Here is a 25997-nt window from a genome sequence, read left to right as displayed (position 1 = left end):
GTCAGCAGCACAACATGAGTCAGGATGTGTCCTGGTGGCCAAGAAGGCTGATGGCATCTTGGCCTGTATCAGCAAGAGTGTGGCCAGCAGGACCAGGGCGTTTATTTCCTCTGCTTGGAACTGGTGAGGCTGCATCTTGAATTCTGCATTCAGTTCTGGACCTCTCACTTCAGGGGCGACAGTGAGGGGCTGGGGCTGTATCCAGAGAAGGGGGACAAAGCTGGGGAAGGGTCTGGAGCATGAGTCTGATGAGGAGCAGCCGAGGGAGCTGGGGGTGTTGAGCCTGGAGAAAAGGAGGCTCAGGTTTTTGCTCTCTACCACCACCTGAAAGAAGGTTGCAGTCAAGTGGGGATTGGCCTCTTCTGCCAGGCAACCGGTGCCAGGACAGGAGGACAGGGGAGGTTGAGGCTGGCCATCAGGGTGAATTTCTTCACATAAAAGGTGATTAGACATTGGAATGGGCAGCGCAGACTGGAATCATCATCCGTGGAGGTGTTTAAGGAGGTGACACTTAGTGCCCTGGTCTAGCTGACACGGTGGTGCTTGGTCACTGGTTGGACTCTATGGTCTCATAGATCTTTTCCAAACTAAACCATTCCGTTTTTCCGTCCCGCGAGCGGCCACGGAACGCCCGGCCCCCGCAGCCGCCTGCCTCGCGCGCCCCGTGACATCACCCGCCGGGCGGGGACGGCGCTCCGGAGAGAGACGAAGCCACTTCCGCCTCGATAGGGCCCGGCCGCGCGGCTTCGCGCAGCTACTTCCGCCTCGGTAGATGTCATGGCGGCGGGGGCGGGGCGTCCCACGTGACGCCTCCGGTCCCGGCGCGGTCTCGCGGCAGCTCTCGCGGTGCCTCGCGCCCCCCCGCCCGCGTCCCCCGCTCGCCGGCCGCTCGCGCAGCGCTCGACTCGCGCTATATAAAGGGGCGAGGCGGCAGCGCGGCGGCTGCAGCCCCGGGGCCGCGAGCGAGCCCGGCGCAGGCCGCGGGGCCGCCCGTCAGCCGGGGCGGAACGCGCGGGCGCTGGGGGGACGCAGCCGGGCAGGTTTATTGTTTTAGGGGCGACTCCCCCCCGCGGTTGGGGGCGTCCCGGGGGGCTCGGGACATGGCGAGCTCGACTAACACAAACCCCGTGGTAAGGACCGGGTCGGGGGGCGAGGGGGGCCCCGGGGGCAGCGCGGGCGGAGGTGGCCGGCGGGGCCCGCCGCCCCCTCCCCCGCACTCCCTTCCCTCCCGCCGCCCGCCTCGGGCGGTCCCGGCCCCCCGGCGGGCAGGGGCGGCGGGGGGCGCGGGGCAGCCTCGCCCCCGCGGCGGCAGCCAACTTGTGGCGCCCGGCGGCGGGGAGAGAGGCGGCGGGAGCGGAGCGGTGGGGGCGCGGGGCGGCGGCCCGGGGGCGGCCCCGCGGGGAGGCCGGGGGTCCGGCGGGGAAGGGAAGGAAGGGCCGTCGGGCGGGGGGCGCCGCCGCCGCCGGCGGGAGGCGCCCGGGGAAGGGGCGAGAGCTGGAGAAGCGCGGGCGCTAACGCCCGCCCCGAGACGAGGGGAAGGGGCGCCCGAGCCAGGTTTCGGTTTTGCGGTGTCGGGGAAGCCCGCCTGGGCTCCGCTGGAGCCATTTTATGTTGCTTTGTAAGAAGGAGACGATGGTTGAAAAGCACTTATCCCACTCCGGCCAGATCGGCTAAGCCGAGTGAAAGCCCTCAACTCTGGCGAGCGAGGCAGTATTTATTTTAAAAAGAAAGAACGAAGGAAAAAAAAAGAAAAAAAAAAAAGAAAAAAAATCCCCAAACCTCTACCCCGTTCCCTTCTCGTGCTTTCTGCACCTTGGCGGGTGGCTCGCTGCTGCACTTGTACTCACAGAGGTTTGCAACAAGCAGTCACACAGACCTGCGCTGCCACCGAGCCCCCCCGGCCGCCGCTCCGCTCCCCGGCGCGCCCCCGGCCGCGACCCCCGCCCCGAAGCGCTGGAGGAGACAAACCCGGCGTCCCGGCGGCGGGCTCGGCCCCCTTGTTTGTGGCTCTCAGATCCATCATGGCTTCCCCCTGCCTTTCTGCCTCCCTGCTCCTTGTGTTCCTCCTCCCTGTGGCTGCCCTGTTTATATAGCGCTATTGCCGCTCTCTAATATAGACTCTGCTAGGATGGGAAGGTGCTTTCCAGCCCCACGTCACCGCCTCTCCATTTAAACACCACATCAGCCTTTAAATAGGGAGCGAGCCGCGGAGCGCGGGCTGGGAGGTGCATGCGTCCGCGGCGGAGGCTGGGAGACGGGCGGCTGGTCCCTGGATCCCGGCCGGCCTTGCCCACCGCTCGCTCTTCCCTCCGCGCCGCCCGTCCCCGTCGCCACCGGGCTGCGGAGCGGTGGTGCTTTGCGGGTGCTTTGAGGGTGTCTCCTAGCCCGTGTAAATGGGCTTTCTTTTGCTTCTACGCATTGCACAAAGACAGTTTTCATCTACTCCTGCATTTGAATCTGTTCTACCCTTTTAACCTTTTTTTAAAATATTTTTTTTAAATTTATTTTGCTTGGTTGGTTTTGGGTTTTGCTGTAGGATTTTTTTTTGTTTGTTCAGGGTTTGGGGTTTTTTGTCCTTGGCATACAGCTCGCACACGTTCCTGTGCTCCTGTAAAGTCTTCAAAGTAGCTTTTCTGCTGCGTGGGGAAAGGAGTGTTTAAACGGTTCTTAGCCAGTGTATCAAGGAGAGTTGTGGTATTTATTTTATGGCGCATTGCCAAGGTCTGACTACAGCTGTCTCCCCAAAAGTGAAGTTAATATTCAAGTTTTATGGGTCATGGGCTGCAGATGCTGCTCAGTGATTTATGTGTGTTTCTGGTGCCTAAAGTGTACAAATATTTTATTGCATTCCAGGCAGAGCAGTGGTTTTGGAATATTTGCTACTTAGTTTCATTACAGTATTTGGTATTCTACAAAATATACAATAGAAAACGCAAAGTATCTTAGTTTTCTTTTCCTAATCTGAAAGGTTAGTGCCATGCTTGTGAGTTAGGTTTATGCAATTGCAAGGAAACATCTTTGATTTGATATTTTGTCAGCTTTTGTATCAGAAAACTTTAGGGAAGTAGTTAGCTGTTACACAGAGGGCAGTTACTCAGGAGGATGCATATTGAATGTGTGTGATTTGAATGTTAGTTGTCCTTCTGTTTATGAACTTATCGATTTGTGGTTTTATTGTAAGAAAAGGTTTTATTTCTGTGTACTAAATTAGAGGTTTTTCTTCTCTTGACTGAGGTAGTACTGAATTGAAAAAAAATAATCGTGTTGAATAATCATGTTGAAAAAAATAATCATGTTGAATAATCTCCAGAGGACTTGTAAATATTTTTGACTCAATAATTTATTAAGACTTCTTTTCTTTTACTGTAATTCTGTACTGGAAGTTCTTTTGAAAAGTGTCAATGTTTGGAATGCTAAAAGCCAAGCTTAAAATGAGCCTGCTTCAGATAGGTATGCTTTGGGTTAATTTTCAGTTAAGTAGTAAAATCGTTCAATTTTATCAAGTTGGATCTCATTCAGTAGCAGGAAATATATTACTTAGCCAAGAGTTGCCAAAGATGAGTAGGAACATTTTGAAATGCTGCAACCATGTGACTTTAGGAAGCTGGACCGGGAGCCTAATGTGTCAATGGCATCACGTCAGCATCTGATCAAATCTGAATTGCTAGAAATCTGTTCTCTGTAATTAAGTACAAATAATAGATGTTAACAGCTATATATAGTATAAGATTTTATGGGTGATAAAGGTAATACATTTGTAAAAGTCTAGAACAACATAAAAAAAACATAACGCTTACAGTGTAGATGATATATGTTACTTTTTTTTATGCACATCTTTGGTGTAATTGTGACTAGAAGTAGTTACCTTTACAGTGTTCTCTGCTGGCTGCCTGTGGCCAGCTTACAGTGGCAACTGCACAGCTGGGAGAAAGATTAGCGATGTTTCAGAGAGAGCTACAGAAGCAACCAGGAATGAACCCTTGTCAAATGTACAGAGCATGCTGTGGTCTGTCTCTCCGTAACGTCTTGGTTATTGGAAATCCAAATTGCTGGAATCCCAAGTGTTGTGATAATAATTAGAGAGGCTTGCAGTTTTTGTTGCCTTGAAGCAGAAGGAATGTAGGAAGTGTAAGCCCCCAAAGGCATGTGGCATTTCTTAAAATAGCTTGCTGGTTGCTCCTGGATTAGGAGTTGCGTGTAGCAGTGTCACCATACTCAGGAGTTTTCTTTTCAAGATGCACAGAGAAAGTAAAATATAATCATTCCCTTATGTTCCTGGAGGGGGAAATAGTAAGATTCCAGATCTCTTCTATGTGTTTGTGGTTGTATCTAATAAATCAGGAATTTTAATTGTTGTCTTTAATCTGTAGTAAGTGCTTGGAATAGTGTTTATTGAAGAGTGATTTGAGTATTTTGCTCTTAAAAGAGCTTGACATTTACAGCAATGTTCTCTTTATGAGGGAGGCACTTTAATAAAAACCAGATGAAAGCACAATTATTTTAATAGCAATCTTTAAAGTTTCCATTTGTTCGCATTGCTTTCTCTGACTGAATGCAAAAACTTACTAGAAAGCACACCTACTATGCCATCTTTAGACTCACTCAGTAATTGTATTACTGTGTTTATTTTTTGAGTAAGCAGTGTATGCAAATAGTTTTGTCATTCAACTTCAGACTCTTAGATGGCTTATTTAAACAGCTTCAGCATCATATAAATAATGCTTAAACCTAACACTTAGTGTATGTTAAAAACAGTACAGTGTGCTTTCTTTTAAAGTCTGGAACTTAAGACTGTTTTGTAATTTTTCTGGATATGCCTCTTATTAGGTAGGAAAAGAGCATTCTGTGATACTCTTCAGAATTCCACTGTGAATGTCTCTTGAAGGCATTGCTACCCCCAGTATGGGAGATGTTCCACCTAGGCTGGATGTTCAGTAGGAGTGTACAAAAGAGAATTTCAACTGAACAGGGTATTTCTCGGTATTATGATAATGTGTACAGGTAAAATCAGACAGACACTGTTTCATTATAAGCATGCACATGTTTTGTTTTCTCTTTTCTTCCTCCTAATCACAGAGCCATGAGTGTATCATGTATATTACTGTGTGATTAGAACCAGTGTGAAAATTCTGACCCATTTTGAGATCCAGTACACTGTGAGGCTCATGCAGAAGGACAGGTGTATGTACAGACTGCTGGTGGGCTGGTTAAACCCACATGTCATTCAGCTCACTCCAACCCTGCAGGACTGTCCTCTCTGGGGCACTTACCTGCTTGCTTGGGCTGTTGGAAGTAGTGCAGAAGGATCCTGTGTCAGCAATGGCAGAGTGAACATCTGTGCTCTTAACCTGTCTTTCTGAGGTCTTGCTAAGCTAATGCTAGACACCAATAACTGCTTGAATTTGTTTTTTTCTCTTACTTCCCTAGGGAAAAAAGGAAATTCCCAAGTAGACTGTTGGGCTGTGGGGTCAGTTTGTTGTACCTGAATGTTGGTATCTTTCTTCTAGGGCTTTATAGACTCAGGCTTTGTGAATAAACCTTAGAAGGCTTTGTGACTAAACCTTACAAAAATACCTGACTGTGCAGATAGGAGGAAGTAGTTACTGGTGGAAATTACTAGGGCCTGTTTGTGTAAAATGTGTTTTATTAGAAAAGTAGACCTAATAGGTAACTTAGGGAGATGAGGATTAAAGGAGAAAATGCACCCTCCGTCCTGCAGGAATTTTGATTGTAATTTTAGGCATACAGGTAGTTCTCTTGACTTAAATAAAGTAACTCACGTGCTTGAGGTTAAGCATATTTATTTGCAGAATGTGGTTTTGGCATTAAGGAACAGATGCTTTTAATGTAATAAGGAACAATATATGGAATAGGTTAAGTAGTATTTCCGTGCTAGTTGAATTGTATAAGCTTCATGCAATTTGTTTAATTATAGAAATAATAGGACTTAATGTTATTAAGTAGAATGTCTTTTTGCATGCTATGAGTTAAGTGGAAAAATAATCCTGTTAATGGTGCTTGGTATTTCTGAGTTATTACACAGATTTTAAATACTAGCACTCAAGAAAAGTCTGGCTTTGAAACTCTGTTTTAATGTTTAAAAAATCGTTAATGCAGTATTTCAAACCTGGATAAGAGAGCATACACTATGGTATGTTTTGGTTTCTTTGAAGAAATTAAATCATGGACATAGGTGCTGTAAATGTAGTTGTCAAGGATGGCAACTTCCTCTGTTACTTGAAGCCAGGAATTTTTAGTAGTTTTTTTTTTTTAAGGCCAGTAATAAAAGGATGAATGATAACATTTCAGCTACTTGATTTGCAGCAGCATGTTTTGAAACTAAAATGTGATAAATAACATGGAGTGGTATGTTGGGTTTTGTTGAGATTTTTTTGGCTTATTTTTGTACTTCCTTTTCTTTTTGGAGGAAGGGGTTGTAACAAAAAAAACCAACTTGGGCGTGCCTCAGTGCGGAGCTTTTTTAAACAGTAAGGGCACTAGGCAGCCATCAGACTGCTTATTTCTAGGTTCCAGATATAGTCTTTTATTTCCCTTGGAATCTTTATGCATTTTCTTAAGTTTTATTTTCCCTTTTTCCCCCTCTACATCTAAAAGTAAAGATATTCAGCTTCTCTTTTGTGCTTATTGACTACTCGGATTTTCCCTGGATTAGTAAATCACGGGCTACTAATCTACCTACATTATTCCATAATTTAGGCATAACAATTCCATAAGATGTGAAATACAATTTTTAGCATGTCTGCAACAAATTCAGCACTTCTGGAATACATGAAGAAAATATCTGTGTATAAAATAAGTGCTTCAGTGCATTAAGTACATTTGTGTAGTTCTTGCACCTCTGGACTATCTGGTTGTGTTTGGTGCAGATTTCCTGTGTGTGTGTGGGGGGCACCACCTTCCTGGAGTACCAAACCCACTGCACTGGTACAGGATGATTGTTGTCCATATATACAACATATCTGATGTGTGTGGCATCAGTCAGGGTTTATTGCTTAAGGGAGCTGGGCACTGGGGCTGAGGAGAATGACAGTTTAGAGAAAGTTGTGGCTGCTTTCTTTCTCAGTTTAAAATTGGTGTACTCCCAGGCCAAGTAGCAACCTTGGGCAGTGAAGTATATGTGGATTGCAGGCTGCAAGATTATCAACCATAATTTACAGCTTGTTGGGCTGCCTTGAAGTTAGATAGCACAGATATTTAAGCCTAGCCAAAATCCCATTGAGCTTCATACATACAATGAAAGGTCTGAACTGTACTATTTAAAAGGTACAGCATGTGCATAGTGCAGTTCCCGTGTGGTTTTATGAATTAAGTGTTGTGCTTTAATTGATAATGTTAAGTGTTTGCATTCTCTATTTTAAATTGTACCTTCATTTTAAAATTCACAAAATGGTTGATGTTGGAAGGGACCTCTAGAGGTCTCCTTGCAACCCCCTTGCACGAGCAGGGCCAGCTAGAGCCCAGGATGATGTCCAGATGGCTTTTGAGTGTCTGCAGGAATGGAGGCTCCAGAGCCTCTTTTAGCAATCTAAAGTGAACTGGCAATTTACTTTTTTTGATAGTTTAGGTGTGAAAGCAGTGTAATAATAACAACATATTTTTAGTATTTCCCCATGAAAAATTCAAAATGTAAAAGCATATGTAGTGATTGAAAACAGAAGTCTGTCTAACCTAGTATAAAGTCTTAAGGAGTTTCTGAAAACAGGTATGTAAGGAAGAACAGGATGTTCACATGAATCCTTCCAGTTTTTTGAGCCTTCGGTGTTTTTCAGCTCAAGATCATTCTAAGCCATACTTGGTGCAAGTACTGACAAGTTTCTTTTCCTGTCTTTAATATACTTTCAAACTTTGAATGTTCTTTAATGCATTTTGCACTCATCTCGGCATTTTTGCGTGTTTAGCATCTACATTTTCAAGCAGAAAACAAATTGAGTTATTGGAAAACAATCTCCTTGTCTCTTTTAAACTATACCCTTCATGGCTTGATAACTCTTGTGCTGTACTTATGTCACAGAATATCGTGAGCAGTCCCTTCCCACTTCACCTTGTTTGAACTGCTCTTCCTGATTTATACCTTCCTGGATATTTCAGTCACTTGGAAACATGTAGTGTATTCTAAAATGCAGTTTTTTGTGGGGGGAAATCTTATCTTAATAGTAAAGTGACAGATTCTTTTCAAAACAGTGCTGACTAGTTATTGGTTTTTTTTTAAAGCCTAAATTGTACAGGTCTGTAATTGAAGATGTCATTAATGATGTCAGAGAAGTTTTTCTGGATGAAGGAGTGGATGAACAAGTTCTCATGGAACTCAAAACAGTAAGTTGAACTTAAAAGTTTTTTTTAATAGACCAATACAGCAGTTAGTTTCCAAATCTGGCTACTGTTGTTCACATTAGAAGTACTAATTTTTAGTTAATTAAACACTGTAATCTGGATATCTGTATCCCCATATCATTTGAATTGCACTGTTGTATAGGTAGGTCTGCTCACCCTGTTATTTGTGTTAATCTGACAGCAGTCATCTGAATGCAGTGTTACTTTAATCCCCAAAACATTGCATTTTTAAAAAAGGGAAAAATGTTTGTTTTAGAGCCACATAGTTTTTTGTGTTTCTCTGCAGGAAAAATAAAATGCCTGCCCTGTTTGATGTTTTCTTGATGTTTTTGTCTTTCTGAAGAAGAGTTGCATTGTTAGATACATGGTCAGATTTTTGCATGTAAGGTTTGTAGTTTCAAAGGTATTGTCATTTGGGGAGTTGGTATGTAATAAATCACATTGTATGCATCATGCTTGCCTGAAGCTCTGATTCAGAATTGTTTTACATGGAGTGGGTTTGAATCAAAGGTCCATAATGAAGGGAAGATGTTAACCTGAGATCTAGTGGGTCTCCTGTAGCTTTCTTCAAATTCTTCAGGAATAAAAAAAGCCCTTAATAGGTGAAGGGAAAAAATCACAAAACAAAACAGCAAAAAGAAAGCAAACTGGGAAAGGAGATGACTTTTTGTATAATCTTCTTCAGTGAGCATTCACAATATTTTTGAAGCATTAAAAAATGGATGGAGTGGGAAACTAATTTGGAATTTGTCTAGACTGAAACAGGTGAAGACTTTTTCCTTGAGACCATGACCTGTCTTGGTGGAAACACAGTGAGAGCTATAAAAAAAGAGCTGTGGTATTTGTGTTCTGCAAGTGATGTCAGAAAAAATTAATGAGGAAAGAGACAAGAAGGAAAACCAAGTATTGAAGAGGAGCCCTAAGCAGATTTTGAAATCATGAGTCCTGAGTGTACTCTTCTAGACTGATGTATTACAGAGTACTCTTGTTGCTCTTTTTACAAGAGCTGCTTTTTTGCATCTGTGTCTGTCCTTTGATGACATGTCAGCTGACATAAAGAGCTGTAGGGCTGGAGAAGCTGAATTTGATATTGTGGTAGAAACTGTATAAATGATTGTAGAGAGGCATTATCTTAGGTATACTGGTAGCTTCTGTTGTAGGAGGCAGTAGTCTTTAAACAACTTTTATTGAGGAGTTCCAAGAAGAAATGGCTTGAGGAAAGCTGTAATAAAGAATTATTTTTGTGATTAAAGAGGTAAGAAAGAAGGAATATAGGAAAATGGAAAACTTAAAGTCTTACTTAAAGTTACCAGTTTATCTCAGTTCATGCTTCTGTTAGGGTTGTTGTGAATCTTCCACACTTGGAAGAAAGAAAGAATGTTAAAGTTTAATCTTGGAGTGCCAAGAGATATTTAATTCCTTTTCTTAACTTTGTGGAGTTATCTTTTGTCTGTATCTGCCTGAAGGTTTTTGGGCTTTTTGCACAAAATAAACAGTGAAACTCAGTTTTGGAGTACTGTCATTATATTGTTACAAATCCTGTAGAGTAAAAGTTATACACAGATATTTTTGTTTCCTTTTCCAAACTAGCTGTGGGAGAACAAGCTGATGCAGTCTAAGGCTGTAGATGGCTTCCATTCAGAAGAGCAGCAGCTTTTATTGCAGGTGCAACAACAGCAACAGCAGCAGCAGCAACAGCAGCATCATCACCACCACCATCACACACCTCAGCCGCAGCAGACTGTGCAGCAGCAGTCTCAGCCACAACAGGTCCTTATTCCAGCATCTCAGCAAGGTCAGACTTCATCTCTAAACACTCTGAAGTTAGTCCAGCTCCTTAGCATGTTCTAAATCTAGGGCTGGATGCTTCTCCGGTGGTTAACTTTCTGTCTTTCTACTTGGCCTCTATTCAATAGGTCAAGAAAGCTGGGGGAAATGTGTTTTGGTATTTGTTTTAAGTCATATTCTTTAGAAGATTTTGAAGAAGCTGGATTCTTCTCTTGGTCATCTGTAACATAACATGCTTTCAGAATGCACAACTTCCAAAATTCCATTAGCAGCTCTAAGTTCAAGCCAGTATAAGCAGTTGACAGTTTAGTCATGAGGTGGTAATGTCATTAGGAGCAAATTATTTCAAAAAACCATTTTTGGTTAGCATAACTCAGTGCTAGGATATGAAAAATACTTGTGTAATAGTCTGAGTATATGTAGATATTTTTGGTCTTAAAAGATTGCACGTTATGTAGATGTGGATGTAAAAGGTATGTTTTAGCTAGGCAAACAGTATTGCTTCTTGTAATAACTGACTTGTGTGTTCATTATTAATTTAATTAAAATTTTATCCAGCCATTATAATTTCGGTTGAAAACTGAGATAAATACTACTGAATTTTACTGCATATATGCTGAATAATCATATCTGCCACTTATGAAAGGCTTGATTGAGTTTTCAGTGTTATTAAATTTGTGACATAAAATACTTATCTGTGGTAGTCACAGACTTCAGTCTTCTTGTCAGATTTCATGGCTCAGAAAACCTGTGTTGTCAAAGACAGATATGAGTTGATATCCCTCACTGTCTACCTCCAAAACCCAACCACCATGTATTCAACACAGTATAGAACTGGTGTGATCAGTTTTTCCATGATGTCGTTTTGGTTGGTTGTTTTGTGGTTGGCTTGGGGCACTTTTTTGACAGGGAGGGAAAGATGGGTGTTGGTTGCTTGTTTTCTTCTTATAGTACTTTTTATTTTGGTTAGACACAAATAGTTCTGTGCGTTGGGATAAAATCAATTTTGAGATGAAGGCCTCTCGATAGACACGGCGGCTGCCGAGGCTCGGGGCCCCCGCGGGGGCGGCCGCTCACGGCGCCCTCTGGCGGCCCCTGGGCGGAGCAGCCGCGACTCCGCTGGCCCGCGGTCCCTGCGCTGAACATGGAGGAGGTGTTCCCTGTGCTCCCGAGGAGGTGTTCCCTGTGCTCCCGAGGAGGTGTTCCCTGTGCTCCCGGGGGAGGCCGGATCCTGCCTCTGCTAACGCACTTCGGCCTGATTCATTGCTGCCCACTGTTGCGGCTTACAACTAAATGACAGCACGGAGACTAAATGAAATGAGGATATCAAAGCACTTGCATCACAGAGATGCAGTTTTCTGAATTACTTGAATTCCCTGTTCCATGGTGGAGATGGTATAGTAGCTCTTCACATGACCTGGTGCAGTCCCAGGCAGGGATCAGGATGATCGACATGGTGATTCCTGCTGTCCTTTCTGTGGTCCTGCCACAGGTTCATGAGATTTCCTTAATCTTTTGCCCTCCTTCATTTCCATGAAAATTGGAGATGCCCTCAGATCTCTGTACCGGTTTTGAGGCTTCCTACCCCAGAATCTTTCCTAGAAACTCTTATTCCTAATATTCTTAAGTGTCATTTTTTTAAGGGATTGGGTGGAGAATAGGTCATCAATGACAAATTAATTCAAATCACTCTGTCACTTTGAAGTTTACTGTCACTGATAATAGCAGTGGCAACCTGCTTGTTCCATTATCTTGGCCATATGCACTTGCAGATGATCAACAGGTTGTTGGTATAGTTTAGCTAGCCTTTTCCTTTAGTGCACCAAAGCTGCTTGATTGTGTGGGACAGGTGGTTTATCACATTTCAGCTGCTTCTGCTGCATTCAGAAGACAGTGAAGATCATGAGCTTAAAGCTATGCTGACTGTGCATAGCTCAGGCTAACTGCAGCATCCTGCTACTCTTCATCTTGGAATAATTCTTGCTTAAGTCTGTTTTAAGAGTTTAACTTTTTGTTTTTGAAGAACTCTGATATTGGGCATCGTAAATTTTATCAACATCTCACTAAAATTAGAGGTATTAGTGAGATGTTGATAAAATTTACGATGCCCAATACATTTTCAATTTTGGTTTACCTAGATACAGAATAGGTAACTGAAGCCCTTGAAACAAGATCTGTAAAGGCAAAGTAGTCATATCTCCCCTCCGAGCTGCTGTTGAATATTGTCTTGAAAGTAAAACTTACTAAGACCAGAGACTGCTTAGTGTTTGGTTTTGTGGTGAAGCTCAGCTGACATTTAGGTGATAATCTTTCTGAGTTGCTCTGGCTTGGATGTTATTTGGGCAGATTGTGTATTTTTTGTTAAATTCTGGGCTTTTTTTCATTTCTAGCACCTCAGCAGCAGGTTATTGTGCCAGATTCCAAGCTGATACCACATATGAATGCATCAGGCATGGTAAGAGAAGAAGTTTATACAGGCTTACACTGTCATTATGTAAATTGCTTTGATTAAACAGTAAATATAAATTTCTGTTAGTCATCAGATGCTTAAAAGTAATTTAGGGCACACTGGGAAACCCGTCTGCCACCTTTCTGAGTTTTGCTGCTTCACTTACAGTCTAGGAACAGTGATGTATGACTTCTGCCAACAAATCCAGGACTTACTTTGATCCTGTGCTTAAATATATGTAACCAAAACTTTTTTAAAATCAGAAATTGGAATACTGCTGGTATGAATCTCCATGGTGATATATACCAATATACCAATATTGATATATTGGTACATACCTATATTGGTATATACCAATATACTCATATACCAATACACCACCAGTAACTGATGCAAACATAATGTATTTACTAGATGCAGGAAAAAGTGTTAAATATGCTGAAACATCAGTTTATGTTAAATGAGAGATGATTTAGCATTTCACATAGATCTTTCTTGGTCACATTTATTCCATTCACTAATTATGTAACAGCATATAGAACTGATTCTGATCATGTACAGTTTTTTTACACTCTGTATCTCCAGAGGTTAATATTGCTTATTTTATCTTGCTTTAAAGGCCCTGGCTTAATCTAAGGAGAAATAAGTTGTTTGCAAAGCTTTGAAGATAACCCCTAATATAAGTTTAATTATGTGTATTATGACCAGAATTCATTACATTCTTACCACTTCTATGGTAGAAGCCCATGAAGCAAAGTTTCATGATGCAACAAGTTTTGAAGCAGAACAGCCTTCTCTTACTTTTCTGTTTTCTGCTGATCTTGCTACAGAAAAGAGCCTGAACTTTGTTACTTGAATAGCATGATTTACCTACAAGCCAAGAGCACATAAACATTCACCTTTTTCTTGCGTTTGATAACCATTTCAATGGGATTTGTAACTTTACAAATCCAACAATTAAATGTGTTTTTGTCCTCTGTCAGTTATCTCAGGGTATAGAAAAAAATGACTATGCCAAGCTTTTTAAACTCTACTACTGTCAAAATGTTGATGCTTTGTCTACCACAGAGAACTACTGTTCAGCAAAGAGTTACAATCAATTTGGAAATATTCTTTATTAGAAACATTTGAGTTGATATGAAAGAGTGGATCTGACAGACTTTGAATATTTTGGAAGGCAGAGAGTAATGAGAGTTCATTCATCTGTGTTTGTCTGGGATGTGAGGATGCATAGAGCATATTTTAGTTTTGTGTGGTGATCTCTAATCTTGGGAGATGTAGCTGTTATATTGACAGTATGGGGAGATCTGTTTCTTCTAAACAGGAAATACGCATTCTACCCAGCTATGAAGTTTAAATCCTTTCAGTAACAAAGAATAATTGGCTATGGTTCCCTTATAGCAGGGGAAGGTAGCCTTTTCCATGGCAGCTGAAGTGGGACCCTTGAAATGCACAGGCCTCTAGAGAAGTCCATCATCCTCTGCAAATTAAGGACTTAATGCAGAGTTTTGTGTTTGGAGCTCCCATAATTGTGTTGAAATTCTGTTTCCTTGCAGGTTCAAATCAGTACTCATTGATAGTTCCACTTTATCTTTGAACCAGCTGTCTTGAGAGAAAAAATGAGTCATTCTGTGAACAGTCAGTGCACAGTATGTGTAGGTCACTCAGAGGAGCTGTGCAATGTGGGACTTGAAGAAGAGTGCAAACCTGATTACTGTGCTTTGTGAAAACAAGGCAGGCCTAGATAATCATTGCTTCAGTCAGTACCTTATGTACCTTCAGATTTGTAGGCCCATAGCCTCAGCTGCTTTGAAAAAGTGTAACTGAAGTTGCCACATGAGCAATGCAGTGTTTTAGGAGATCAGCAGAGAAGGCAGAGGTTTATCTGCTGAGCTTGCAGATAGAGCAAGAAACCAAGTTGCATTAGGGTCTGATATTTAGTGATTTTGCTTCAGTGTTCTTACTATTAGAGAAGGAAAATAAAATAATTTTTATATGTAGCATAATGTACAGTTGAAATGTCTACATTTTAATGGCTGCAGGAGCTTGTGTGCAAACACTGCAAATGGTAATAAGAAGTTAGGTATGTTCAGGCAGCATGTTGTGAGATGAAACATTGTCAATATTACGTTTGTGGTTAAAACGCTTTTCCTGTATTTCAGAGTGCTGCAGCCACTGCAGCTACATTGGCTCTCCCCGCTGGTGTTACTCCAGTTCAGCAGATACTTACAAATTCAGGTAACTGTCTTAATATTGAGAACAAGCTATAGTTTTAAGGGGGGTTAATAGGGAAGCATTCTGTGCCTTACTTCTTGTTATTAACTGCTAAAAAGCAGGACCTGGTAATCCACCCTAACAAGGTAGTGCAGTCTTTTTACTTGATTCCTGCACTTTTTGCTCACTGACTTAGGAATCTTGTGGTTCTGCCCTAATGGTGTTGTAGATTAGAATCTGTCTAGGTTTTCCCCACTTAGAGAAGTTCTAGATGCACAGGGATTGGTGTTACTGTCTTTCCCCTTTGTGTATTTCTGAGCTTTGTGATGCATGATCCAAGCTCAGGTACTGAGCTACTATGGAGTAGGATCACTACTTCTGTGACTTCAGAAGAGTTATGTCCTAAGGTTATTCATGCCTGCTAAGCCTGCAACGTGGAATTTCTAACTTTTCTAGCAATGCTAGCTTTATTTCATATTTACAGTTGTGAAATACTGTTATACCAAGCATTTAGAATATGATTAAATGTTACTTTGATGAGCAGCATATCTGATATTTCATGTACTTTCAGCTTATGTTGATTTTATAAACCTGATTATAGCTCTGTACTGCACAGGAAGTAAAGAAAGGCCTAAGAAATCTCATTTTCTAGATCTAGTTGCTGCTTTTGCTGAAGTAATTCTCCTATGCTCACCAGGATCACCTGGGACTTAACCGTCCTGTTTTAAACACTATAATGTTTAATGGTATAGATGAAGTAAAATTTAAATGTGCAGCTGTTCTAAAAATCAAAATCTTCCCAGTTTTAAGTGCATCTATGTTTGTTATGGCACAGAATAATCTGCAGCCTACATTTGTTACTTTTGTAGCAATAATTCAGTTTTGAACATTTATAGTAATTTCTTAGACTAGGGCTGGGGAAGTCCCTTCTTTCAGGTACATTAACTGTTTTGGTAAATAGGACTGCATTTTGCTGTGAAGAGAGAGCAGGAGATCCATCTGAGGGAAATGTATAAAGTTCAGGATTATCTAATTGAATTTCTTCTCTCTTCTTACGCCACCTTTGTGATAAGAAATGTGAAAAACTAATGATCATATTTAGATGGTAAAGAACCCTATTCTTTGTTTCTGGAACAGCTGGAATTGCATACTGTCTTGTCACTGATGAAAGTGAATTGTTTTAGTATTTATCTCTTTTAATTGCCATTGGTATTCTTCCAGGAAATGAGCTTTTAAACTAACAATTTAAAATTTTTGTACATTTGATTCATTTGATACTTATTTTACTACAGGCCAGATCCTCCAAGTAGTTAGAACTGCAAATGGAGCTCAGTATATTATTCAACCACAGCAGCCAGTGGTTCTACAGCAGCAGGTTATACCCCAAATGCAGCCTGGTGGAGTACAAGCACCTGTTATTCAGCAGGTAAAGGAGATTTTTTTTAATAGGTACACTTGGAAGAAAAGAACATTATAGTACTTACTAAATTACTATGTTTTTGTGAACAAGTTGAACTAGAACACAAACTCAGAAACAGTATAATTTAAAAAAAGAGAAAGTTGTGTCAAGTGTGGCAGGGTTTTTTTGGTGTTTTTTTTTTTTTGTGGGGCTTTTTTTTTCTATAATGAACAATCTTGAAATGTTTTTAATGTCACTTTTATTCTTGCCAGATATTGATTGGCTGCAGTTAAAAAATTTATTTTGTGCATCTCCTGCTGAGTTCTATTATGTGCATAATCCTAGTCTATGTACTTTTAAATTAATTGAAATGATTCTGAGTCACCTCACACACAGAAGAAAATACCTAAAATTGACACTCCTTGGTTATTTCAGTAGTAAATACAATGTTTTAGTAAGATTGTTGTTTATTGACAAGGTCAGCTGTGTGTCCAGACTGTGTTAGCACAAAGTCACATTGTTATAGTGCCACAGTTGTACAGTTTAAGAATGACCAACAATTTTTGAAGAGTTTTAATTTTTTTTATTAAGAAGATTTTTTAAAATAATCTTTTGCTCAAATTAAAACATTCCAGTGCTGTGTTTGGAACTCTGGTGTGGTGGCAGTGCTTATGTTTTAGAATGGACAGACTTTTAAAATTTTTTCTTAAATTTAGCAATGCAAAATGCAGCAAATTTAACAACAAATAGTGCAAGAAGGTATGGGATTAAAATTGAAATTATGTACCTGATATGGGTGGAATATTTGTAACTCTTCTGTAATTAGTTCAAGTCAGATTGGTATGCTTTAATTGTTTCCTTTGAGTCTGTGATGTGGTGGTGTGTCATGTTAGCAGCCACAGTACTTACAGTGATATTCCATCAGGTTTTGGCTCCTCTCCCTGGAGGGCTTTCCCAGCAGACAGGAGTGATTATTCAGCCTCAGCAGATCCTGTTTACAGGAAATAAAACTCAAGTTATACCTACAACAGTGGCTGCCCCTACACCAGCTCAAGCACAGATTCCTGCAGCTGGTCAGCAGCAGCCACAGCAGCAACAGGCACAACCACAAGCACCACTTGTTCTCCAAGTTGATGGAACAGGGGACACATCGTCTGAAGAAGAGGATGATGAGGAAGAAGAGTACGATGATGATGAAGAGGAAGAGAAAGAAAAAGATGGGGGTGAAGATGGCCAAGTTGAAGAGGTAAACTTAGTATTATGGGATTTTTGTTGGTATTTTAAAGAAAACTGTCTATATCAAATAGTACAATTACTTCAGTAATTTTGAGAATATAACTTTTACCCTTATTGAGTTGTGGAAATGGTGTGTATTAGCAAAGCAGTGCAGCTGGAGAGGGTGTGGGGGAAACAGCAAAAATTAGCTGTGACCAACACCATTTAAACACTTCAATAGGAATATTTTTGATGTTATGGAGAGGTTGGTCATGAAGTCCTGTAACCTTCATGAACAAAAATAAATGGTGAACTCTGCTTAAGACCAAGTGTGTACAAAAGCAGGGTGCTAAGATAGACAAAAAGGAGAGCAGCATTTGGTTCAGTGATGGGACCAACAGATGTGGTGTGCCTGTATCTCATTGGCTATTCCATTACTTTCTGTTATACAGGAGCAAGCTTGAGAACTCAAATTTGATTATAAAGTATCTTCTAGAAAGCATCTTACCTTGATTTAATAAAATAAGGAGACAGGAACAGGCATACTATTCTTAATAGCATGTGCCTAATTTTGACTTTGAGTTGGCTTGGTTTTGGACTTCAGCCAGTGGTTCTTACCACTTAAAAACTTTACAAAAATGAAAATCTGCATATTTTTGCATAAACATTTACAATGAAGGAGCAAGAATGGAATAGTTGTGGTGTTAAAAGGCTGCAGTGCTTAGCATCTGGCCTGGACATTGAAGTTCCAGACTAAAATTCATAAGGGTATCTTCTCAGGAGGGAGGGTAGGAGGCATCAGCACTCTGTTGGAAAGTCTAATATTGCATTTTGGGTCCTGCAGTTCATAGACAACACTGTAGCCTCATGCTAATAATTGAAGTAACAGCTGTAATTTAGCCAGCCATCACAACTTTTTGCATGTGTTTCTTTCAGGAGCCTCTGAACAGTGAAGATGATGTGAGTGATGAGGAAGGACAAGAACTCTTTGATACAGAAAATGTTGTTGTGTGCCAGTATGATAAGGTAAATCTCTACAGAAAACAATCCAAAAGTTTTACTTGCTCTGTTCTTACTATCAAATTAAAAATTTTAAGTAGTATCTTTGTAACTCTTAAGTACAGGTAAAACTATACAGACTATAGTGTGAATGAAAATGTAAGAATTACCTATTGTTTTTAAAACAGGTTTGTGTACCATGTTTGTACTAAACTTGGTAATAGGTAAAGCTTAGAAAAATTAAGCTGCATTTTATTTTTCTTTGTAGTGTCTTTTTATGCCCTTTAATAAAAGGGCAGTCTTCTGGGACCAGGAGAGGTCAGCTTTTGTTAAATTTGTACATTTATTGTGGCTATAAATGGGAAAAGTAGTCCTCAGGATTTAGACTTGCAGAAAACTGTTCCTTGATCACTAAAAGTATCTTTTCTGGATGATGGAATGGTTACCAGAGGAGAATGCTCTTTCTGTGCTATGCATTGTGCTATATCAAATGGAAGTGTGGAATGCTTGTGCTTGTTTTGCTTTAAATTCTGCTGAACTGTCTTGCAAGAATTTAGTCATTACAGGGGATCAGATTTTCCCTGGATTCATCTGTGCTGGAAACTTTTTAAATGTGTCTAGACAATCAGAATCTTTTGGCTGAGGTAGTACGCAGATTATTTGATGTGGATTTTTTTTCCTTTTTCTTCTCCTGTACTCAATTAATTGGGCTACAACAAATAGGGATCCTTTTTAAAGCAGGGGTTAAAAAAACCTGTAAGCTCCTGTGCTGCAAAGAATGACTGGGTTAGCAAGTCTTCAGTTATGCCCAGACTCTGCTTAGACTTGCCATCAGATTCAACACAGAATTTAAGACCTACATCCCAGCCATCTGTCTTCTCTAGACTGTAATCCAAAACTGTTTTGAGGCAATTTGTAAGGAATAGTGAGGGACTCAGAACAGCAGGTAGAAAAGCTTATTGGGAGCTGCTGAAACTGAACAACAGGAACTACTCTGAAATCCTTACCATCTTAAAAGTTAGGAATGAGAACTTGGTAGGGAGCAGTGTCCCTCGTTATCTTCCAGTGCCACATACTCTGAAAGGACTTCATCTCTTTTCAAGAAATCATTATTCAGTTTGCCTCTAAAATATATAGGATCAGCTTAGATCTGAGCAGTTCCCTCCTGCCCAGTGTCCTGCATCAGTTGATGGTGGGTGCTTCTGGAACTATGAGACAAGAACAGACAGGTGGCAATGCTCATGTAGAGCTTTTTACAAACATTCTTCTGTGAACTGTTTCTTGAGGAAGAGAAAGTGCCTTCTTCTCAAATGGTCAACAGATGATAATTTTCCTCTACTTGTTAGAAACCAATCTGATTATTTTTGAGTCCTTGAAAATTTTGCCTTGCAACAAGAAGTTTTAGAAATGTATTGTGTGTAGGATCACCTTGTTTTCAAACCCATTAGTTTCATATGATACCTCCTAGTTCTAAAGAGTCTTTTCTTTTTTGCTTTCTTGGTGCTGTTTATGATACTGCAGATGACCGTAGCCCTCCTCAGTCATGTCTTTGAAATCAGAGCTGCACTTTATTTGTACCTGATTCAGATGTTGGATTGCTGTTCAAATATTTGATTGCTCTTACTTTCATTCTGCAGATCTGTTTGATTTTTCTGTATCTTACTTGTAAGGGTAGATAAGGTTTAGGGAGGAGCACAGATAACATTTCAATTTATTTGCTGGTGTAGCAATGTTCTGCATAGTTTGTGTATGTTTTTGGCCCCACTGGACACAGAGCTGATATTCTCATGAGAAAGTCTTAGAGCATTGGAATCTCATTCCTGACTTGCAATTGTTAGTTCAAACCCACCACTTTTATTGTCCATGTAAATTGAAATTGATTTTTTTTTCCCCATTGTTACTGTGTTCATGTGCCTTGAATACCACCACTGTTTTCTTACACAGAGTTAGGGCAGTGACATTGTTCTGCAGCTCTTCAGTAACTCATTGTATCATCAATACATTTTGTCATTTTTCAGATCCTTAGTAAGCTCTTAAAGTGTGTGGACTCCAACCAGCACAAACCTTTTTCTGGAATGAACTCTATTTTGCTGTAGAAACTGTGATCTTACCTGTGTTTTCTCATCTTTATTCAGTTATTCATCTGACCTCATGGCAGCTCAAATGCTCTGATGAGGGATTTTTATGGAATACCATTCAGTAGAGCAAGTAGTGTATATAAGCCAGACCTTTCCTTGTTCATCTACTTGCTCACTAACTTTTGCCACTGACCGTCATTTTTTCAGCTTAAAGTGAGAACAGATCAAGCAGTACTAGAAATAATGAGTAGAGTGATATGGTCATAGCTGTTTGGTGCCATGTTGCTGTTTCTACAGCACCAATGGTTCATGGTGAGACTTCCCATGCTTGATAAAACTGGAAAAATTGCAGCAGGGTTACCTGTTTTTATGACTTATGTAAAATTTGAACTTCTAGAACCCTCTTTGGTCTAGAATTACATCTTTGTTCTGTCTGCAGAAGTTTATCATAACCTTTCCTTTTGGACAGCATTTCAGCTTTCTGAAAAGTCTTTGCTTTCTTTGAGTATCTGGTCATCTGGTGGTCTTTTGGTCTTTCAGATGCAGTTTTTGATAGATGGCAAATATTTGTCTGCTCTGTGCTTAAAGTATGTGGTGGGAGGGTTTTGTTGGTTTGGTTTTTTTAAATTTTGCCAAAGTTTACTCCTCAACCTTTAGGCTGAATTTTATTTTTTCTTTAGTTTTAAATTAAACATATAGACTGGACATCAGGAGGAATGTCTTCACAGAAAGAGTTGCTTAAACATTGAAATGGGTTGCCCAGGGAGGTGGTGGAGTCATTGCCCCTGGAGGAGTTTAAGGAAAGTCTGGATGTGGCACTCAGTATTTTTAATAATTTAGTAATGTATGTCTAATAGTTATTTTTATTTTTCTTTCTCTTATAATTTACTTATGCATTATTACATATTTCTGATGCAGAGTAATAGGTTAATGTTTTTGCCTTGTTTTTAGATTCACAGAAGTAAAAACAAATGGAAATTTCATCTCAAAGATGGCATCATGAATCTTAATGGAAGAGATTATGTATTTTCCAAAGCCATTGGGGACGCAGAATGGTGAAGTTTTAAAAGACAAAACAAAAGAACTCCCTGTAAAAGGAAAAAAACAAAACAAAAGCAGGAAAGGTTGAGACTTGGATATATACTCCAATCAAAATGTGTATCTGCACATCAGAAATAAACAAAAGTATTGGAACAAAGGTAAAATGTGGCAACAAAGACACTACTTCAGATGAGCAAGCCATGGACTGTAGCAGCTATAGCATTGTCTGGGAGCTGGTTTTGTGTGTTAGGAATACCTTAATTATCAATTCTACATACAGGTACCTACAGCTGGTATTTAGCATGTAAGGCTTTGTCCCCCCTGCCCTTGATTTAAGATTTTAAAATACTTCTTCCACTGATTGAAGGAACTATTCCCTTTGATAGATTATTAATCTGAAAGTGCTTATTGTGTGTACAAATCTTTGCTTTGAACACTTCCTTTTGGTAGTGAGGATGGTCAGAATCTTACTTAAACTGCGTGCAAGCTTTGTACAGAAGGGTAAGAATTAAGGTGTTAAATTTTAAATAACTTGTATAAGGAAAATATTTTTAATTCTGATATGCTCATTAATTATTATATCTATTTGTTGTTTTCAATGCCATTCCCCATAAACAGGTTGTTGTTCCTAGCAGTTACAAAATGGTAAAATGATTTATGTTTCAAAATTATTTTCATTTCATGTGATAGGTTTTATCTAGGGCTGCATTTTTAAGATCTGAAGCACCTCATCCCCCACAAAAGTCAGATTGTTTAACTTGTTAATTATATTCTTGCTGTTTTGTGGTGGTTCAGCATCACTGAATTGAAACAAATAAGTTTCCCTTGATTTTTTAACAAAAACATTTTTTAAAGGGTTTGGAGGCCTTTTGAATCCAATATCTGGGTAATGCCATAATAGATGCATTCCTTTACCTGCTTACTGTGTTTGTAGTCCAGACACCCACAAATAATTCAACAGACCCACAGGAATGACTAAATTTTTAATACAGAAAAAATCACATAAAAATTCTAACATCCTGGCTGCAACTCTTAATCAAAGATTTGCTTTACTAAAAAGTATAGCCAGAAATTACCTGCAGCAGTTAATCTCTCTAAAGTTTCCAGATGGCATATAATTTCATGAAGAAAGCTGCACAGCTTTTAAGAACACAAACTTTGTTAGAGTATCTTTAGACTGTCTTGGTTACAGCAAATCAAGCAGTCAGATGCACTAAACCTTGTGTAGTCACTTTTTCACTTGCCTTTTTTATTGTTTGTTTGTTTGGGGTTTTTCTTGTGTTCAGTTTGTGTAAAGCAACAAAGTTATTCCCCCCTCCTTCCCTTTCTCATCTCAGAAGTTGAAGAACTTTTCTTCCTGCATAGGGCCATGCTTGCAAACCCTGCTTTTGGAAATGCAGTTACTTCTGAACGAGGAGAGGGAATGGGCATTATACTTCAGAAACTGTTGAGGAAGGAATGTTCATGTGGCTCACCATTTCAAAAAAAATTTTACATTTTGTTGGGTGCTTGAAAAGTTGATGAAAAAAGGACACAACAAAGATAATTTTTACTGAATTAGCTAAGACCATGAGCAGCAGACATGATTTCTGACTTTATTTTTGGCTTGAGAACGAGATATTGTAAACATTATTTAACAAAGTCACAAGTGTATTTCAGCAGTATGTAACAACTGCTTTAATTTTCATTCTCTGATTCATTTGCCTCCAAGTGCATTTGTAGTCTCAGTAGTATGTAGAAAAATCACAACAAATTGTAAAGAAGGTTTTATTGCTGTGATTTTGTACACCTGCTCTCTCGTTGATAATGACTGAAACTGCCTGTGGGCTATGTTGAGAGCCATATGGTTCTTTGAAAGCCGTCTACATTCATAAGCTTTATGAAAAGTTAATTGATGATTCTTCTAATTGATTCTTCAGTAATGGAATCATCATTTAGACTGCATTTTTACCTGGGGACTTTCAAGGTATCTCAAACTGATTGGTGTTTGCTTTCTTCTGAACAACGCAGATATTTTATTTTTTTACCGCTGTTGACACTTCTATGTAAAACTGCAAGGAAATCAATAATATACCAACTAATTCCTTCCCTCACCATTTCCATGTCTGTTACCAATAAGTCTTAAGTAGTGGACTTCCGAAAAATTCCCATAATGCTGCACAACCAAACCAATAAAAGGAAAAAACATCCTTTAGCTACAGATTCCTTTTTATACTATTGGAACCCAGTTTACTTATACAACACTTTGTTTTCATACAACTTAGTGATATTTCTCACCCACATACGTATACTAGAAGCTGCGTAGCCTCTCTATTTTAAAGGGTAGCTGAACTTTAAAGGTGATTAAGCTTAGTCTGTTCTGAAGGATGTTAGAAGCTTTCTGAACTTGCACAGCCTCTTGCAAGCTAATTGTATGGTATGCTTTTCAGATAGGTTTTGTCTTCAAATACAAATATCTGTGAAGTTTTGGGAAAGCCAGTCAAACCATGCACATACCAAACTGTGCTCTTATTGCTACATCAAGTGTTCCTTTTTCTTAAGTCAAAAAGCATGTTTTAATTTCATTTTATTGTAGCAGCTTGCTGTAAGAATGTAGTTTGCTTAATTTTATTATTATACTTGAATTTTTAATCATGGTTTTAACTATATAACTGAACAGACCATTTCATTAGGTTCAAAAGAAACCATTCCTTTCAGAGGGCAAGGGATTCCCATGTTCATAAGTGATTTTTTCCCCCTTAGAAATAGCGCTTTTTTTTTCCAATTTAAATAGTTCAGTATTATGGAAACAATTAATGGTTTCAAGAGGGCTTATGTTAAAATTTGCACAGATAATGGAGCACCTTTTTTTATGATGGAAAGAAAGTGGGGAAGATAACTTCAGAATTATAACCATGATGGCTGATGGAAACTTGTAGAGCAACTGGGCAAAATTGAGTCTTGTGCCTTTTCAGTTTGCAGAATACCTGTTTTGCCAGTATGACAATGATTCCTGAGAGAGTAAATTTCCAGCAGTGCTTCAATCAGAAAAGCAACTTTTTTGCGCTAATTCTGTTAGGTTTTAGTGTGTGCAATCATTTAAAACCATCTAAGTGGAAAACAAAATGAAATGTTTTCTTTTAAGGAGATAATAGAGAATTTAGTCACATAAGGAACTTTATTGGACTATTTAAATAAAATATGTTTTTATTCCCCCTTTAGTTGCTGGTTAGCAACAAGATTTCTTTGAGATTTCATACTCCTTGTTCCTGCATTGTACTCACAACTTGCTTTTAAACGTCATTCAGTTTCCTCAACACTATTTAAAGTGACAGTTGTGGTCCGAGTTTATTTCCAGGATTGATACGTGATTCTGAAGCACATTTTCTAGAAGAGAGCAAAAAACATGTTGTGTCATGTAACTGATTTTTTTAAAATAAATATTTTCTTATCTTTTTGCTGCACAATTAGGAGTGTTAAAGTAAACTTCATTGAGTCTGTGAAAATAATTTCACCTCTTGACAGTTAGTAGTAATTATGTTACCAGATAACACTACCAGAGTAAAATTTCTTAATTTCAATGAAGGAGTTAAGAGACCTTGTTAACTCAACAAAGTTGAGATTAAATCAATTAAATACTGATTTAATCTCTTCAATTTGTAAAAGCTCCTTTAAAAACAATAAACCCCCCCAGAATTTCCCCCAAAGTAAAAGCTTCCTGATAGAATGCAATAAGATGTCCAGGAAATGAACAGTGGTTTTAGGGCATCGCACACTGGATTGATACTGGGCTGCCTTACACAGCACCGTGGGATTTACTGTGTGCCATCCCACACCACCCATGCACCCCCATCTGATATTAGAGTTCTTCTCAGACTTCGAGATGAGTGACTATACAAGATGAAGAAACTTGCATATTGTTCTGTATTGGTGTCTGGCATTTAAAGTCTCGTTTTCCCATTGCTGTGATTGGTTGGGAAATGTGTAAAAACCAGTACATTGGTTTCCATGTCGTCTACTTTTTTCAGGCAGTTCATGCAGTGTGTTTTTTTAATTATTATTTGGTGGATTAGATGTTGTGGAACAAAAGGAGCTTTTTGAAACAGGAAAAACTACCTTGGGTTAGCTATATGTACAGTCATCCAATGAGACATGTTCCAGAGTGCATAGGGTACCAATAGATTATGGAGTGGGGGACTATCCTTTTTTGCTGTTCTGAGCTACTATTGTCAACTGCTGTTGTACATATACTGTTATGTGTAAGGGGGTAAATATATTTATTATGTTTGTAAAATTCATTCTGTACAATTGCAGATCAAGGTTGCTCCTCTGTGATATACAGGATATTATGTTTCAAAGGCCATGCTTGGAATACGATTAGAGAACTTAGTATTTTGATGTACTAAGACCTATTTTAAGTTTAATATTTTGCCTTTGCAAAAACTTTAATTAAAGATGTTATTTAAAAATGTTTGCCACTTCA

At 39.6% G+C, this 25997-nt stretch overlaps 1 protein-coding gene across 1 annotated transcript; it reads left to right on the top strand.

The window, feature by feature from the left end:
* Positions 1-848: 848 nt before the first annotated feature.
* Positions 849-25997, top strand: GTF2A1 (general transcription factor IIA subunit 1). Its single transcript, XM_054635324.2, has 9 exons — positions 849-1130; positions 8233-8334; positions 9943-10147; positions 12531-12595; positions 14752-14827; positions 16096-16229; positions 17128-17448; positions 18354-18443; positions 21446-25997. Exons 1-9 carry the CDS (start codon positions 1101-1103, stop codon positions 21551-21553), a joined length of 1131 nt encoding a protein of 376 aa, XP_054491299.1. The 5' UTR covers positions 849-1100; the 3' UTR covers positions 21554-25997.

This window comes from Agelaius phoeniceus, chromosome 6 (assembly GCF_051311805.1).
Source record: "Agelaius phoeniceus isolate bAgePho1 chromosome 6, bAgePho1.hap1, whole genome shotgun sequence".
Taxonomy (NCBI): domain Eukaryota; kingdom Metazoa; phylum Chordata; class Aves; order Passeriformes; family Icteridae; genus Agelaius; species Agelaius phoeniceus.
The sequence above is the reverse complement of the archived record's forward strand: the minus strand, read 5'-3'. Positions and strand labels throughout refer to the sequence as shown.

Bases quoted from the DNA above. Each gene is read 5' to 3' on its own strand.
- GTF2A1 (XM_054635324.2), top strand. From the start codon at position 1,101: ATGGCGAGCTCGACTAACACAAACCCCGTG. The intron at 10,148-12,530 runs GTCAGACTTCAT...TTTCATTTCTAG, and splicing joins TATTCCAGCATCTCAGCAAG to CACCTCAGCAGCAGGTTATT. The intron at 18,444-21,445 runs GTAAATCTCTAC...CCTTGTTTTTAG, and splicing joins TTGTGTGCCAGTATGATAAG to ATTCACAGAAGTAAAAACAA.